The 13,098-nt window shown below is 42.2% G+C and overlaps 2 protein-coding genes across 5 annotated transcripts in view; one reads left to right on the forward strand and one right to left on the reverse strand.

The window, feature by feature from the left end:
• Positions 1-12,387, reverse strand: THAP6 (THAP domain containing 6). 3 transcript variants are annotated; one of them, XM_070394946.1, is made up of 5 exons: positions 12,318-12,387; positions 11,283-11,385; positions 10,468-10,675; positions 5,353-5,475; positions 1-2,299 (listed from the first exon to the last, which is right to left on the reverse strand). In XM_070394946.1, exons 2-5 carry the CDS (start codon positions 11,360-11,362, stop codon positions 2,060-2,062), a joined length of 651 nt encoding a protein of 216 aa, XP_070251047.1. In that variant the 5' UTR covers positions 11,363-11,385; positions 12,318-12,387; the 3' UTR covers positions 1-2,059. The 3 variants fall into 3 exon arrangements, with proteins under 3 accessions (XP_070251047.1, XP_070251065.1, XP_070251057.1); XM_070394964.1 differs by lacking the exon at positions 5,353-5,475; XM_070394956.1 differs by lacking the exon at positions 11,283-11,385 and having other exon boundaries at positions 12,318-12,381.
• RCHY1 (ring finger and CHY zinc finger domain containing 1) overlaps positions 12,338-13,098 on the forward strand; it is a 20,970-nt gene continuing 20,209 nt past the window's right edge. The window contains exon 1 of one of the 2 annotated variants that reach the window (XM_070394915.1): positions 12,338-12,635. In XM_070394915.1, coding sequence (XP_070251016.1) covers positions 12,546-12,635 — 90 coding nt within the window. In that variant the 5' untranslated portion in view covers positions 12,338-12,545. The remainder of the gene's footprint in view (positions 12,636-13,098) is intronic. The other variant, XM_070394933.1, reaches the window with a different exon arrangement.

The following is a 13,098-nucleotide window of genomic DNA, read 5'->3' on the forward strand; positions in this document are numbered from 1 at the left end:
TGAATAACTAAATGTACAAAAACCACATAGAGGACATTACTAAAGAAAATATTTTCTTTTTCAAATATATAATAGGTTCTTCACCTCCAGTTATTTCTGTAACAATTTTATCCTTTTATTATTAAAACTAAGCATACATATTTTAATACAGTTCATCTTTTCTCCAGTTAAAGACTATGTTATAATTATGATTAACTTTAGCAACCAAAGTCTAAAAATTTAAACTTTATATGAGAAAAACGCCATGTCAAGTCCTTCATACCTGATTTGGTGCTGAGGTTGAACTTGTGTATTGGTTTGTTCTAGAATCCAGAGGCTACTCCAAGCCTTAAAACAAAGTGAAACCCTTAGGCTGGCCTTGGTTACTGGAGGAACCTCTGGATGGGGGATGACTGCTTTTGCTCTGCATAGAACAGCTCTTCCCCAGGCTAAGAACTGTTTTCTGGGAACCGTGAACTGAGGTATATACTGTATTCAGGTATTTGTTTGGGGTGGCAGGTGGGGAGGGCCTTGTTTATGTCATATTTCTATTGGTAATAACTTCTCCATAAAAATAAAGAGGAAATAGGTAGCTCCAAGTCATTGATGATAGGAATATTTTCCCACAGTTATCTCTTGCTCAGTGATACGAAGACCGATGAAAAAGAACACAAGTAGTAAAAGTGACGGGTAACTGATAGTGGCAGAAGCTGGGACTTGACTTTTGTGAAGGTCTCCCGGGCTTGATTTATTCTAAGCAGCCTGCAGAGAGCTAGAATTTGAACACACTGTTTTGGATCTATCCTTTTACTTTTCTCCACTGTCCACTGACTTTAATTTTTACATTAAAAAATAGGGCGAGGGAAAAAAATCTCCGTATCAGTCACAGAATCACTATAAACCTAAGGTCATACCCAAACTTCCCAATGAAATGTCCATTATGAATTCAAAATTAAATAACTAAAATAAATAATGGGTAACTAATGAGTTTTGTTTTTTTTTAAGGTAGCAAAACTATGTGACCTCAGTGATTTCTTAGCATAATGCTGATCCATCAAATGTGGGTAAAATCCCATTCAGAGGGAAGGTTTAGAGTCCTATATAAAAATATAACATGCATTAAAACAGAGAATTCTTAAATATAAAAAAATTCAAGTGACCATATTCTTATTGATATTAATATATCACAAATAAAATTACAATGAACATTTTAGCATAAAATGCAATTCATTTCTAGTTAACACACTGAAATAATTGACACTTAAATTCTAACTACTATAGCATATGATGAAATTCCAGTAAAAAACAAAAAAAGAATGTTCAGAACTGTCAGAGTAACTAGCTATTAGAAAAATCAGATTTATGACCCCTTCTGAAATTTTTAAAGCTACACAGGTTTACATCAAATTACTCATAGTGAGGAAGAACAATGTACTGCACTGAAAACTGAGACCTTGTCTAGGGAGGGGTCTTCTTAACTTGTCTCTGGACAACTTTAAAAGCCTAAAGTTCTGTACCATATGCTGTTCTCAGGGTCAGTACCATGAGATGTCTTGTAAAAAGATCTTTTGGTATTACTGATAACAAAAGCACCTTGGAATGGATCCAAGATTGACATGTGTTATAAATTCTGCTTTATAGTAAGATACATTTAAAGTGTAATTGAACATATTTACCATAAAGAGTCCCTATGTAAACAATAAAAGTATTCCTTTGAAGTGAAAAATCTGCTGCTGAAGAAGTGCTCAGTTCCTACTACCATAGCTTAACAAGGCTGATTTGATATCATTTCCTTAGTCCAGAGGAATTTTCTTGATCTTTTAACTTATAATAACGACCTGGCACTAGTCTAGGTATATAAAAACGTAATTGTCACAAGTCACACCAAAACATGAGAACTAACACAAATTTCTGCATGTCTTCAAAAACTGTCTTTGGATAACAACTATAATGCTTAATGCTGAAGAGGATCCAAAGAAGCACTCTAAATGATAGACAGTATTTAATGATGGTAAATAAGAATTACTTTAAAAAAATTTTAAGTTAAACATAACGTGAAATTATTTCATGAAATACAGTCTCATTCTATGCTCTCCTGACAATATTCCCAACAAAAAGCTTCCAATCTATTTGCTGTTTCTTGGTTGATGAGACATTCCTCCTTTAATTCCCTGATTGTCTTCCCCAATGATTTTTGGAAACGTTTTTCTCGGTCTAAAACATTCCGCAGACTTTTCTTGGTATCCTCTAGCTCGCTGATCACATGATCTAATTTATACTTAAGTTTCTTTGGACTGTCCATTACACTGTAGCTATGTTCCTAAAAACATAAATACCAAGTTAGTAAAATGAACAGACAAGTAATTAGCCAAAAGCTTATAACTAGGCCTCAGCTGTTTCTCCAGTTACTGTGCTTAGAGAAGACCTTTAAGTTGGTGATAGTAAGTTGGTGTCAGTAAGTTGGTGAACATACGAAGAGGATAAGGGAGTAAGCAATGTTTCAGGTGCCTAGAGTCTCTTTCTTTTGTTGAAGGCTAGACAGACAAGAAGAGAGCAGAATGCTATCGATGGGATGCACTTCTCATTCAAAGTAGGTATCTGCTTATGAGCACCATGAAACCCACAATGACTATAAGGCTTTCATTCCCTAAGTGTGGGGCTTCTAAGTTTAAGTTTTAACAATAAAAAAAAACCTTATATGGTTAAATTTGTTACTGAGTTACTTTAGTTTGATGAACAGTTGACTTTATAAAGGAAGTCAGGAAAGGAGCACTGACTGAAGCAGGCCCTCAGGCTGGGTGTTATGGGTTTAAAGAGGACCCGGGCCTTCAATTTTTAAAGAGATAATTTAAATTCTCTCAATATTAATTATGACTATGCGTACGTTTGCTGGTATACTTTTTTCATTTGAAAATACGAAAGATAACACTGACATTTATAAAGGCACTATAAAACATTTTGAAAAGCTTTTATTTAATATTAAAATTAGTGAAGAGAACTTTTGCTTCCAACCAAAATGAAATAAGAGACTGGAAGGACACCTATCCTTGGTTAAAAAACCAATACAAGGCCCAAGATATAAAGTTTTGACTGATCAATTAAAGTGATAACCGTCTAGTCAGGCTGGTCAGCAATAAAAGTGAACAGAAACAAATGATCAGAAATGAGATGATATTACTACAGATTATAGATATTAAAAGGATAAGGAAGTATTATGAACAACTTTAAGCTAATAGGCAATGACAACTGAGATGAAATGAACAAACCCCTTGGAAAACACAAGCTAGCAAAAGTCTCTTCCACAAAGAAAACTTCAGACTTAGATAGCTTTGCTGGAGAATTCTACCAAATATTTATGGGAAAAATAATTCCAATTCTATACAAATTCTTCCAGAAAATAAAAAAGAGGCAATATTTTTTAACTCATTGAGTTCAGCATTATTCTGATAATGACAAAAAGATTGAAACAAAAGAATATAACAGGCCAATATCATTCTTGAACATACAAGAAAGTATTCTAAACAAAATCTTAACATCGAACCCAATAATATATGAAAGAAATAATGCATCATTAAGAAGTAGGGTTTATTCCAGGAATGGAAGGATGGTTTAACATTCAAAAATCAACTGATGTAACTAATCATATTAACAAAGTAAAAAAAAAGAAAAATATGATCTCTCAATAGATACAAAAAAATCATTTGACAAAATTAGCATTCTTTTCTGATAAAAATTCTCAGCAAACTAGAAATAAAAAAACACTTCCTCAGTCTGATAAAGGGCATTTACAAAAAGCTGTAGTTAACATTATATTTAATATCATATTAATGTCTTCAATGGTGAAAGACAGAATGTTTTCTTCTTAACTCAGGAGCAAGGTATGGAGCCCTGACCAGGTAGCTTAGTTGGTTAGAGCATCATCCCTATACGCCAAGGTTGTGGGTTCAATCCCCAGTCAGGTGCATACAAGATTCAACCAATGAATGTATAAATAAGTGGAACAACAAAATGATGTTTTTGCCTCTCTTTCTCTCCCTTCCTCTTTCTCTTTCTCTCTCAAATCAATAAATAAATTTAAAAAAAATCAGGAGCAAGGATGAAGATTAGTTCTTAGTAATTCTATTTGGTATAGCTCTGAATGTCCAAGGCAGGGCAAGAGAAAGAAATCAGTTATTCATATTGAAAAGAATCAAAACTATTTTTAATGACAGGCGACATGATGTAGAAAATCTGATAGCTTCTACAAAAAGCTTTGGTAATTAATATGTAAGTTTAGCAAGTTTTCCAGATATAAGATCAATATAAAAAAATCAATTCTATTTAAAACAGTATCATTTACACAAATGAAGTGAAAGACCTGTCCACTGAAAACTATAAAATATCACTGAGAGAAGTTAAAAGCCTTGATATATGAAGAGATATAATGAGTTGGGGTTAAAAGACGTAAAAGAGACTTATTAAGATTGCAATTCTTAAAAAGAAAAAAAAAAGATGGCAATTCTTTCCAAAGGAATCTATAGATTCGACATAATCCCAGTCAAAATTCTAGCTGGCTTTTTTTGTGGATGTTTTACAAAGTGAATCTAAAATTCATATAAAAATGCAAAGGAGCCGAAACCGGTTTGGCTCAGTGGATAGAGCGTCGGCCCGGCGGACCGAAGGGTCCCAGGTTCGATTCCGGTCAAGGGCATGTACCTGGTTTGCAGGCACGTCCCCAGTAAGGGATGTGCAGGAGGCAGCTGATCGATGTTTCTCTCTCATCGATGTTTCTAACTCTCTATCTCTCTCCCTTCTTCTCTGTGGAAAATCAATAAAATATATTTAAAAAAAAAAAAATGCAAAGGACCCAGAATATTCAAAACAACTTTGAAAAAGAACAAAGTTGGAAGACTACCAACTTTGATTTAAAGAATTATTAAAAAGCTATAGTAATCAAGATAGTAAAACAGATCTGAATTTCAGGCCTGGTTCTAACATGATCAGACAATGGAATGTATAAATAAGTGCAAGCTTGACTACTCTGTATGTGCATGATTATACTTTAAAACCTAAAGACATAACTATTTTTTAAATTACATGTTTACATATAAAAATATAGTATCTAAAGGGAGGAACTGCATTTTCTTGGTTGAAATATCCTTGTGAAAGCATTCTTTTAACTAAATATGTAAACAAAGGCTTCACTACCTCTAATTTGTTATTGTATTATGATGGCTCTGGGAAGCAGTTTATTTTTGGATATTACAGATTAAAAAGAAAAATCTCAAACATCTAAACCCCTAGGTTTTTTAAATAAGATTTTGAAAGGTTTAATGGAAAGGAAAAATTCATCTTAAAAATATCAACATTAGCTCAGTAAGTAATTTTACTTACAAAAATGAACTGGGATCGAAATTCTTCGATACACGTGGAAGCACCAAGCTTGTGATTGTGGTTTATGACTGGAAGGGTTTTGAGGATAAAGTTTTTTCTACAAGGAAGTTGTTCTCTTTTCCCCTGTTAAAAATTGTTAATAAAAATTATTATAGATACTTCCGTCCTTTTAAAAATTTTATTCCTTCCTAACTTTGTAAAATTAATACATTTCCTTTAATGAAAACAGCTTTTAAAAGTCAGTAAAATTTAAATTCCACTGAAATTTCTTTAAAGGAACTTTCCCAAAATTACTCTAAAGTTCATTTAGAAGCAGAAATTTTCCTAAAAAAGAAGACTAATAATGAGAAAAGATATGTCCTCCAGGTATTAAGAAAATTTTACACAGAAATAATAGTAAAAGCGGTTTGCTACTCTCTTGGACAAAAAAAATCTAGAAATAGTTCAAGTGTAGTTTTTTATTCTAAAAGCCTTTAGAATAAAAAAATTGAATTATGAATAAGTGGAGAAAAGCTATAAATAATGTCAAAATAAAATAAGAAAACAGTTATATCATTATACATATTAAAACATGATGAAAGTCTATGTATTAAAAATTTATGTAAAGATTAAAAACTATGAGGATCTATAAAAAATATAGGGAATCCTATCTAATAAAGCAGTGACATGCAAATTGACCATCACTTCAACACACAAGATGGCCACCCCCATGTGGACACAAGATGTCCGGCAGGGGAGGGCAGTTGTGGGCGACCAGGCCTGCAGGGGAGGGCAGTTGTGGGCGACCAGGCCTGCAGGGGAGGGCAGTTGTGGGCGACCAGGCCTGCAGGGGAGGGCAGTTGTGGGCAATCAGGCCTGCAGGGGAAGGCAGTTGGAGGGGACCAGGCCTGCAGGGGAGGGCAGTTGTGGGCGACCAGGCCTGCAGGGAGGGCAGTTGGGGGCGACCAGGCCTGCAGGGGAGGGCAGTTAGGGGCGACCAGGCCAGCAGGGGAGGACAGTTAGGCATTGATCAGGCTGGCAGGGGAGTGGTTAAGGGGCAATCAGGCAGGCAGGCAAGCAGTTGGGAGCCAGTAGTCCTGGATTGTGAGAGGGATGTCCTACTGCCTGTCACAGTCAGACATCCATCGAGGGGTTCCAGATTGGAGAGGGTGCGGGCTGGGCTGAGGGAAACCCCCCCTCCCCCCCGTGCACGAATTTTATGCACTGGGCCTCTAGTGTTTAGATAATCTTAAGGTGGGAAAGGCTAAAGTCAGACAATATAAGAGAAAATATAGCATTGACTGCTTAATAAAAAAGTCTGAATTAAAAAAGAACACCAACCTCATTAATTAAAATTAAAGACAACAAAAAGTAATTGCAACACAGATGGCAGTTAAATGGTTCATATCCTCTCCCTCTCTCTCTCTCTCTCTCTCTCTCTCTATATATATATATATATATATATATATGACATTACAATATACCTTAAAATATGAAAATAGAAGAGGACCTGAAGATATAACACACACACACAAGAAATATAAATGGCGAATAATGTAGAAACTCACTAATATTCAGAGATGAATTAAAACAGTAAGATGACATTTTTGCCTATTAATTTTAGCAAAGGTTAAAAACACAACTAATCCCAAGGGTTGGGATGGACAGACATGCTTATGCATTGTTAGTAGGGGGATAGATTGATATAAGCTTTGTGGTAGGCCTTGGGAAGAACGGTATCAAAAGCATGTCTTAAAAATGTGGCTAGCCTATGTGGCTCTTGGTTGGAGCCTTGTCTCTTACACCAGGTGTCCTGTTTGATTCCTGGTCAGGGCACATACCCAGGTTGTGGGTTTGATCACTGAGATGGATATGAGAGGAAACTGATCCATGTTTCTCTCTCTCGTTCTCTCTTGCATCAATTAAAAAAAAAGGGATTTCTTAAAAAAATTTTTTAATGTGTAAAATTTTTGAGCCAACAATTTAAAAGAATTTAATGCAAGGAAATAAAGATATGTACAAAGATTCAGCTACAATAATGTTCATTATAGTGCTATTTAAAATAGTGAAAGATGATAATCTACACTAATAAAAGACAAATACGCTAATTGACCGTACCTTCGCTATGCCCTAAGCCACGCCCACCAGCCAGTCAGAGCGACTAGGCAAATTAACCCAACCAAGATGGCGGCCAGCAGCCACAGAGCTGGAGCAAGCAGGAGGCTTGGTTGCCCGGGCGATGGAGGAAGTCAAGCTTCCTGCCTGCCTTGAGCCAGCTGTGGCCTCTGCTCAAGGCAACAAAATTTCAATTATAGAAGACAAATAAATCCCAGATACCTGCTTCCAGCCAGTCTCCACTGGGAGCTTGGGTGGCTGGGAGTTGTGGCCAGCCTACAAACAGCCATCAGCCCCTCACCCAGGCTGGCCACACCCTTATGGCATGAGGGTCCCGACTGGGGGGCTTAGCCAGCCTGAAAATGGCCCTCAGCCCCTCACCCAGGCTGACCAAACCCTCATGGGGTGAGGGTCCCCGCTGGGGGTCTTGGCCAGCCTAAAAACGCCATCAGCCCCTCACCCAGGCTGGCCACGCACCCCAGCAGGACCCCCCACCCTGAAGGGGCTGTGGCCAGCCTGCAAATGGCCCTCAGCCCCTCACCCAGGATGGGCAGAAACCCCATTGGGGACCCCCACACTGAAGGGGCTGTGGCCAGCCTGCAAACAGCCATCAGCCCCTCACCCAGGCTGGCCAGGCACTCCTATATAATAAAAGGGTAATATGCAAATTGACCTTAACAGCATAACGACTGGGAATGACTGGTCACTATGACACACACTGACCACCACGGGGCAGATGCTCAATGCAGGAGCTGCCCCCTGGTGGTCAGTGTGCTCCCACAGGGGGAGCTCTGCTCAGCCACAAGCCAGGCTGACAGCTGCCAGTACAGCCGCCTCCTCAGCAGCACTAAAGATGTCAGACTGCAGCTTAGGCCTGCTCCCTGCTGGCAAGTGGACATCCCCCGAGGGCTCCCGACTGCCAGAGGGATGTCTGACTGCCAGCTTAGGCCCAATCCCCCAGGGAGTGGGCCTAAGCCAGCAGGTGGTCATCCCCCGAGGGTTCCCAGACTGCGAGAGGGCACAGGCCGGGCTGAGGGACCCCCCCCCCCCCCGCAATGCACAAATTTTTGTGCACCAGGCCTCTAGTTTATCTATAATAGTGAGAACTAATTACATAAATTGTTCATACACAGAATCAATGGCTATATGGTCATTACAAATGTTCTACTAGTATAAAGCTCACACCAACAAGTACTAGCAAGGATATAGATCCTTGGAACTTCAATATGCTGATGGTGGGACTATATATTGGCAAAGCACTTTGGAAAATTATGGCCTATCTACTTAAGCTGAACAGACACATAACAGGACCCAGCAATTCCACTTCTAAAAGAAGTGTGCATATATTCTTCAGGAATGTGGACATTAAGTGCATCAAAAGTCATGAACAAAAATGTCGTAGTTGAATGGAAAAATTAGTCTATTTATACAATGGCATATTATAGTGGGGAGAGGGAGAGAGAGAGAGAGAGAGAGAGAAACATCGATAGGCTGCCTCTTGCATGCCCTGGCTGGAGTGCTATCCTGCACACTGGAGGGAAGGCTTCGATCCTCAGTCAGGGCACATACTCAGGTTGTAGGTTTGATCCCTGGTTGGGGCAGGAGGCAACCGATTGATATTTCTCTCTCACATCGATGTCTTTCTCCCTCTCAAATCAACTAAAAAAATAAAAAAGATAAGCCAATAAAAAAGAGGATATACATACAGTGTAATTCTATTATTTTAAATATATATTTTTATTGATTTCAGAGAGGAAATGAGAGGGATAGATAGAAACATCAATGATAAGAGAGAATTATTGATCAGCTGCCTCCTGCACACCCCACACTGGGGATTGAGCCCACAACCTGGGCATGTACCCTGACCAGGAATCAAACCATGACCTCTTGGTTCATAGGTTGACGCTCAACCACTGAGCCACACCGGCAGGGCCAGTACAATTCTATTTTTATAAGACTACATAGGTAGAGATGAATTTATATATAAACATACATATACAAATGACTAGAAAGATACACATCAGAGTGTTAATAGTATTATCTCCAGATTATGTAATTATTATTAATTTTTATTTTCTCTTCCCTTTATTATCTAATTTCCTATAATAAAATTTTCTTTATTAGGAAATAGTTTTTTAAAGTAACATGTTTTATTTGGTTTATTATGCCAATATTTCTTAAGGTCCTCTTAACATTGCAGATAGATGACGCCTTACTATGGGATAAGCACCCTTCAGAGAAAATTGCACAAGATATTGCACCTTTACTAATAAGGAAGAAAGTGAGGCGTCTCTACTTGATAACTCAGGTACTACAATAGGAACAACTGCAGAAAGTGACCAAGATCACATGGGTGCAGTCACGCTGCTGGGCTCCTTCCCTGGTTTCCAGCTGTCAGGAGGGAGATACCTTTCAATGGAGGCTCATGACTATCGTGGAACCCACAGGCTCTCTCTGAACTTTCCAGGTTGGATCAGTCAGTCTAAAGTTTATGGAAGCAAATACACTTTCAGGTATAGGAAGTCAAGAAAGGTATTGAGGGTGAGGCAGCCAACCCACAGCACTAATATCACTGAGAAAAAACAGAATTCGACTAGAATTTACTTACCCAATCCTTTCAATTTCCTTTTTAGACCTCTTCTCTCCTTACCTTCTCCTGTTCTTCTTATTTTTTTTTGCCCTCCAGTCTTAGCTAGGCTTCAAGTTTGCATGTATGTGGCTCTAAACCAAAGTGAGCAGGACTGCCAGCTTGGACCTTTACTTAAACCATTCTTATGTTCCTCTATTTTTCAGATACAAATCTTGAGTTATGCTAACTCCTAGAGGCAGTCCATTTCACCTAACCTTTATAAATATTTCTGAGTGGCTACTGGTAAAATGCTCTTAATACATAGTTCACAGTCTGAAGCAGCAGCTTACATCTTTAAAAACTTAAAGGATTTTAAAGCAAGCGTGGTGAAGCTTCTTCAACAGCACCACACAGAGTGAGTAACGGTGGCAAGCAGCACCTCATAAACACACCTGTAAGTGAGGTGGGAAATCAAAGATAGAAGGTACGACTCCGGGTTTCAGTTTAATATTTGGAGCGCTTCTGTCAAAATCTGTCTTCTTAAAGTGCCTTGAACACAACACATCTCCTTTTTTAGGCTCCCAAAAGCCTGCAGCATTCACGTCAAGTCTTTTCATCGCTAATACCCATTTTCTTTTTACATTTTCATCTGTGGGGAATCTGGAAAAAATACAAAAAGTATCTTAAAATTAAACACTTACTGATATGATACTTGAATTAAGGATGTGACTAAATTAACTTCTTAACCAGTCTGCTATGACTCTTGGGGAATATGACAGCAGAAACGATCAAGATTCATGCTTTTTGAACTTTCAGTTTTAACGGTCAGGTTTTTCCACTAATCGTGCTGTAGACATATGGCCCTCATTTAAATTTTTCTCATGTTATAAAGAAATTTCAAAGGACATTTAATACTTTATGGCAAGATCCACAACGGGAGGTTTTTCTGCGTCCAAGGACAGAAAATATTTGGGCACAGGTCCTTCCTGCGGGTTGTAAGCCGCGTGTGAGCAGCGCCGGCTCTCCCCGGAAGGTGCGCTGAAATGCCAGGGAACGCCGGCCAAGGCGGCTCTGAGCGGGCGCCCTGGCAGTTTCTTTACCTTCTGAACCCAATTAGAAGCGGAAAAGCTACCACTGTCACTTCCCATTTTAAGCGGAAAGGTTATTTAAAAAAGAACCGGGGGACTGAAGTCCACAACTTAAGAGTGAAGTCAAACTGCTTCTGGCTTTTGAAAGTCCGCGGCTTAACGACAGAGAAGAGCCTCACACGTGAAAAGTCAGCCCCTTCAGCTTGGAGTTGGGCAGGCAGCGGGAGGCACATCCGATCGCCGAGCAGCATTTCACCATGACGTTAGCGGCTCATGCCAGGGCTGGAAGGAAGCGAACGCGGCCGCGTTAGTGACCTCGGAGCCGGGGACGCGGCCGCCGCGCCCAGGTCCCCCCGGGTGAAGGGAATTCACACTGGAAAGCCCACGGCGGACGGGTCCTCCACCTGCAGCCCCGCTCCCACCGTTCCCGGGGCTCGGCTGGCTCCGGAACGAGCCCAGGGGTCCCGGGCGGCGCTCCGAGGCGCGGACTTCAATGTCGGGGGCGCGTCGGCGCGGCTCCCTCCCGCGGCTCCCTCCCCGGGGGGCTCTGACTCGGGGCTCGGACCGGGACACTCCCCCGCCGCCCCCCGGCCCGTGCCCCGCGCGGCTGCCCGGGGAGACCTGGCCCCCGCTCAGTCCGCTCTCCGCTAGTCGGAGCTCTCGGGGAGCACACGCTTCTCCCCGGCACGTCCCAAAGCTGTCACCTCACACGAACAGTCTGTCAGAGGTTCTCTAATTAAAGCCTTTCTCCCTCAGTCTGAGTCCCAGGATGGCATGGTGGGGCGTGTTTTTCCCCCTTTTTTTTTGCGTTGTCCCCACGACTTAGCTGGTGAGTGGTATACAGTAAATGTTAACACATAATTCGAAGAAATAAAGAGCAAGTAAAGGGGAAGGGGCGGGGTGGGGGGGGGGGGGCACAGGGAAGCAGCGCCGGGCGCCGGGGAGAGTCCCGGAGCCCAGCGGTGGCGGCGCGCGCCCGGGACCCGCGCGCGGCCTGGGGCCGGGCCGAGCTCCGCCCCTTTCTCGAGGCCGCGGCCCCGCGCGGGAGAGGGAGGGGCCGCCCTGTCAGGTGCGGATGCGGCCGGAGAGGGGCCCTTCCCCGGGGCCGCCGGGCGTCTCCGCGCCGCTGCAGTCTTTCTGACCCGAGCCACGCCCAAGCGTTAGGGCGGGTCGCCATGGGGTGGGGAAAGCAAAGGCTACCTAAGAGTCATTACCGTTAGCAGCGAGGAGAGCGACTAACGTCGACGACAGAGATTGCGTCTTCCTCGGCTTCCGCTCCGTCAGCCGGAAATCCCACTGCCCCGGGTCACGTGCTCAGCCGCCATATTGGCTCCGCTGGCCACCGCGGCCGGGAAGGGGTGTGCTAGGGCGGCGCTGTTCCTCTGGACGTAGTTTCCATCCTGGGAGAGCGGTCCTTGGAGTGTTCAGGGGAGGGAGCGGAGATGGCGGCCTTGGTGCGGGAAGATGGCGCCCGAGGCCCAGAGCGAGGGCGGCGGGGCTGCGAGCATTATGACAGAGGATGTCTCCTGAAGGTGACGACTGAATTGGGCTCTTCCCCCTACGAGCTTCCGCCGGGCCGGGCTGGGGATGGAGTGAGCCAGGCGGTTAGGTCGGGGCTTAAGTTGGAGGCTGAGCTGTTTGTGAGGCTGCTCCCTTCTTCGCCGCCACCTGCGTTCCTGCTGCGGAGAACATTGTTGGCGAGGCGTCCACAGGCCCCGCATTTGCTCCTGTTTTGTACTTGGCAGGCAAAGCGGTCCTTGTTTGGGGAGAGCCCGGGCTTGCACATCGATCCCGTTATCAGTGGGTTTATTTATCTGTTTGTTTTTGCTGCTGGAAGTAGACTGAGGCAGTCTCGGGCCTGTGCTGGCTTTTCCCCAGGATCTCCTTCAGGTGTGATGAAATAATGGACGAGGGATAACAAGTAGAGAGTCTGATACGATTTCGGCTCCTGTAGTAGATACGCTTTACAGCTTCATTTGAGAGTCAGTGAATGTG

Source organism: Myotis yumanensis, unplaced genomic scaffold, assembly GCF_028538775.1.
Source record: "Myotis yumanensis isolate MYYU_CA2020_CCGP unplaced genomic scaffold, mMyoYum1.0.hap1 SCAF_1, whole genome shotgun sequence".
Lineage (NCBI taxonomy): Eukaryota > Metazoa > Chordata > Mammalia > Chiroptera > Vespertilionidae > Myotis > Myotis yumanensis.

Coding starts and splice junctions, on each gene's coding strand:
- THAP6 (XM_070394946.1), bottom strand. CDS start 11,362: ATGGTGAAATGCTGCTCGGCGATCGGATGTGCCTCCCGCTGCCTGCCC. Junction 10,676..11,282: donor AAGGGGCTGACTTTTCACGT/GTGAGGCTCTTC, acceptor TATTTTTTCCAG/ATTCCCCACAGATGAAAATG. Junction 5,476..10,467: donor ATTTCCCACCTCACTTACAG/GTGTGTTTATGA, acceptor AATTTTTAACAG/GGGAAAAGAGAACAACTTCC.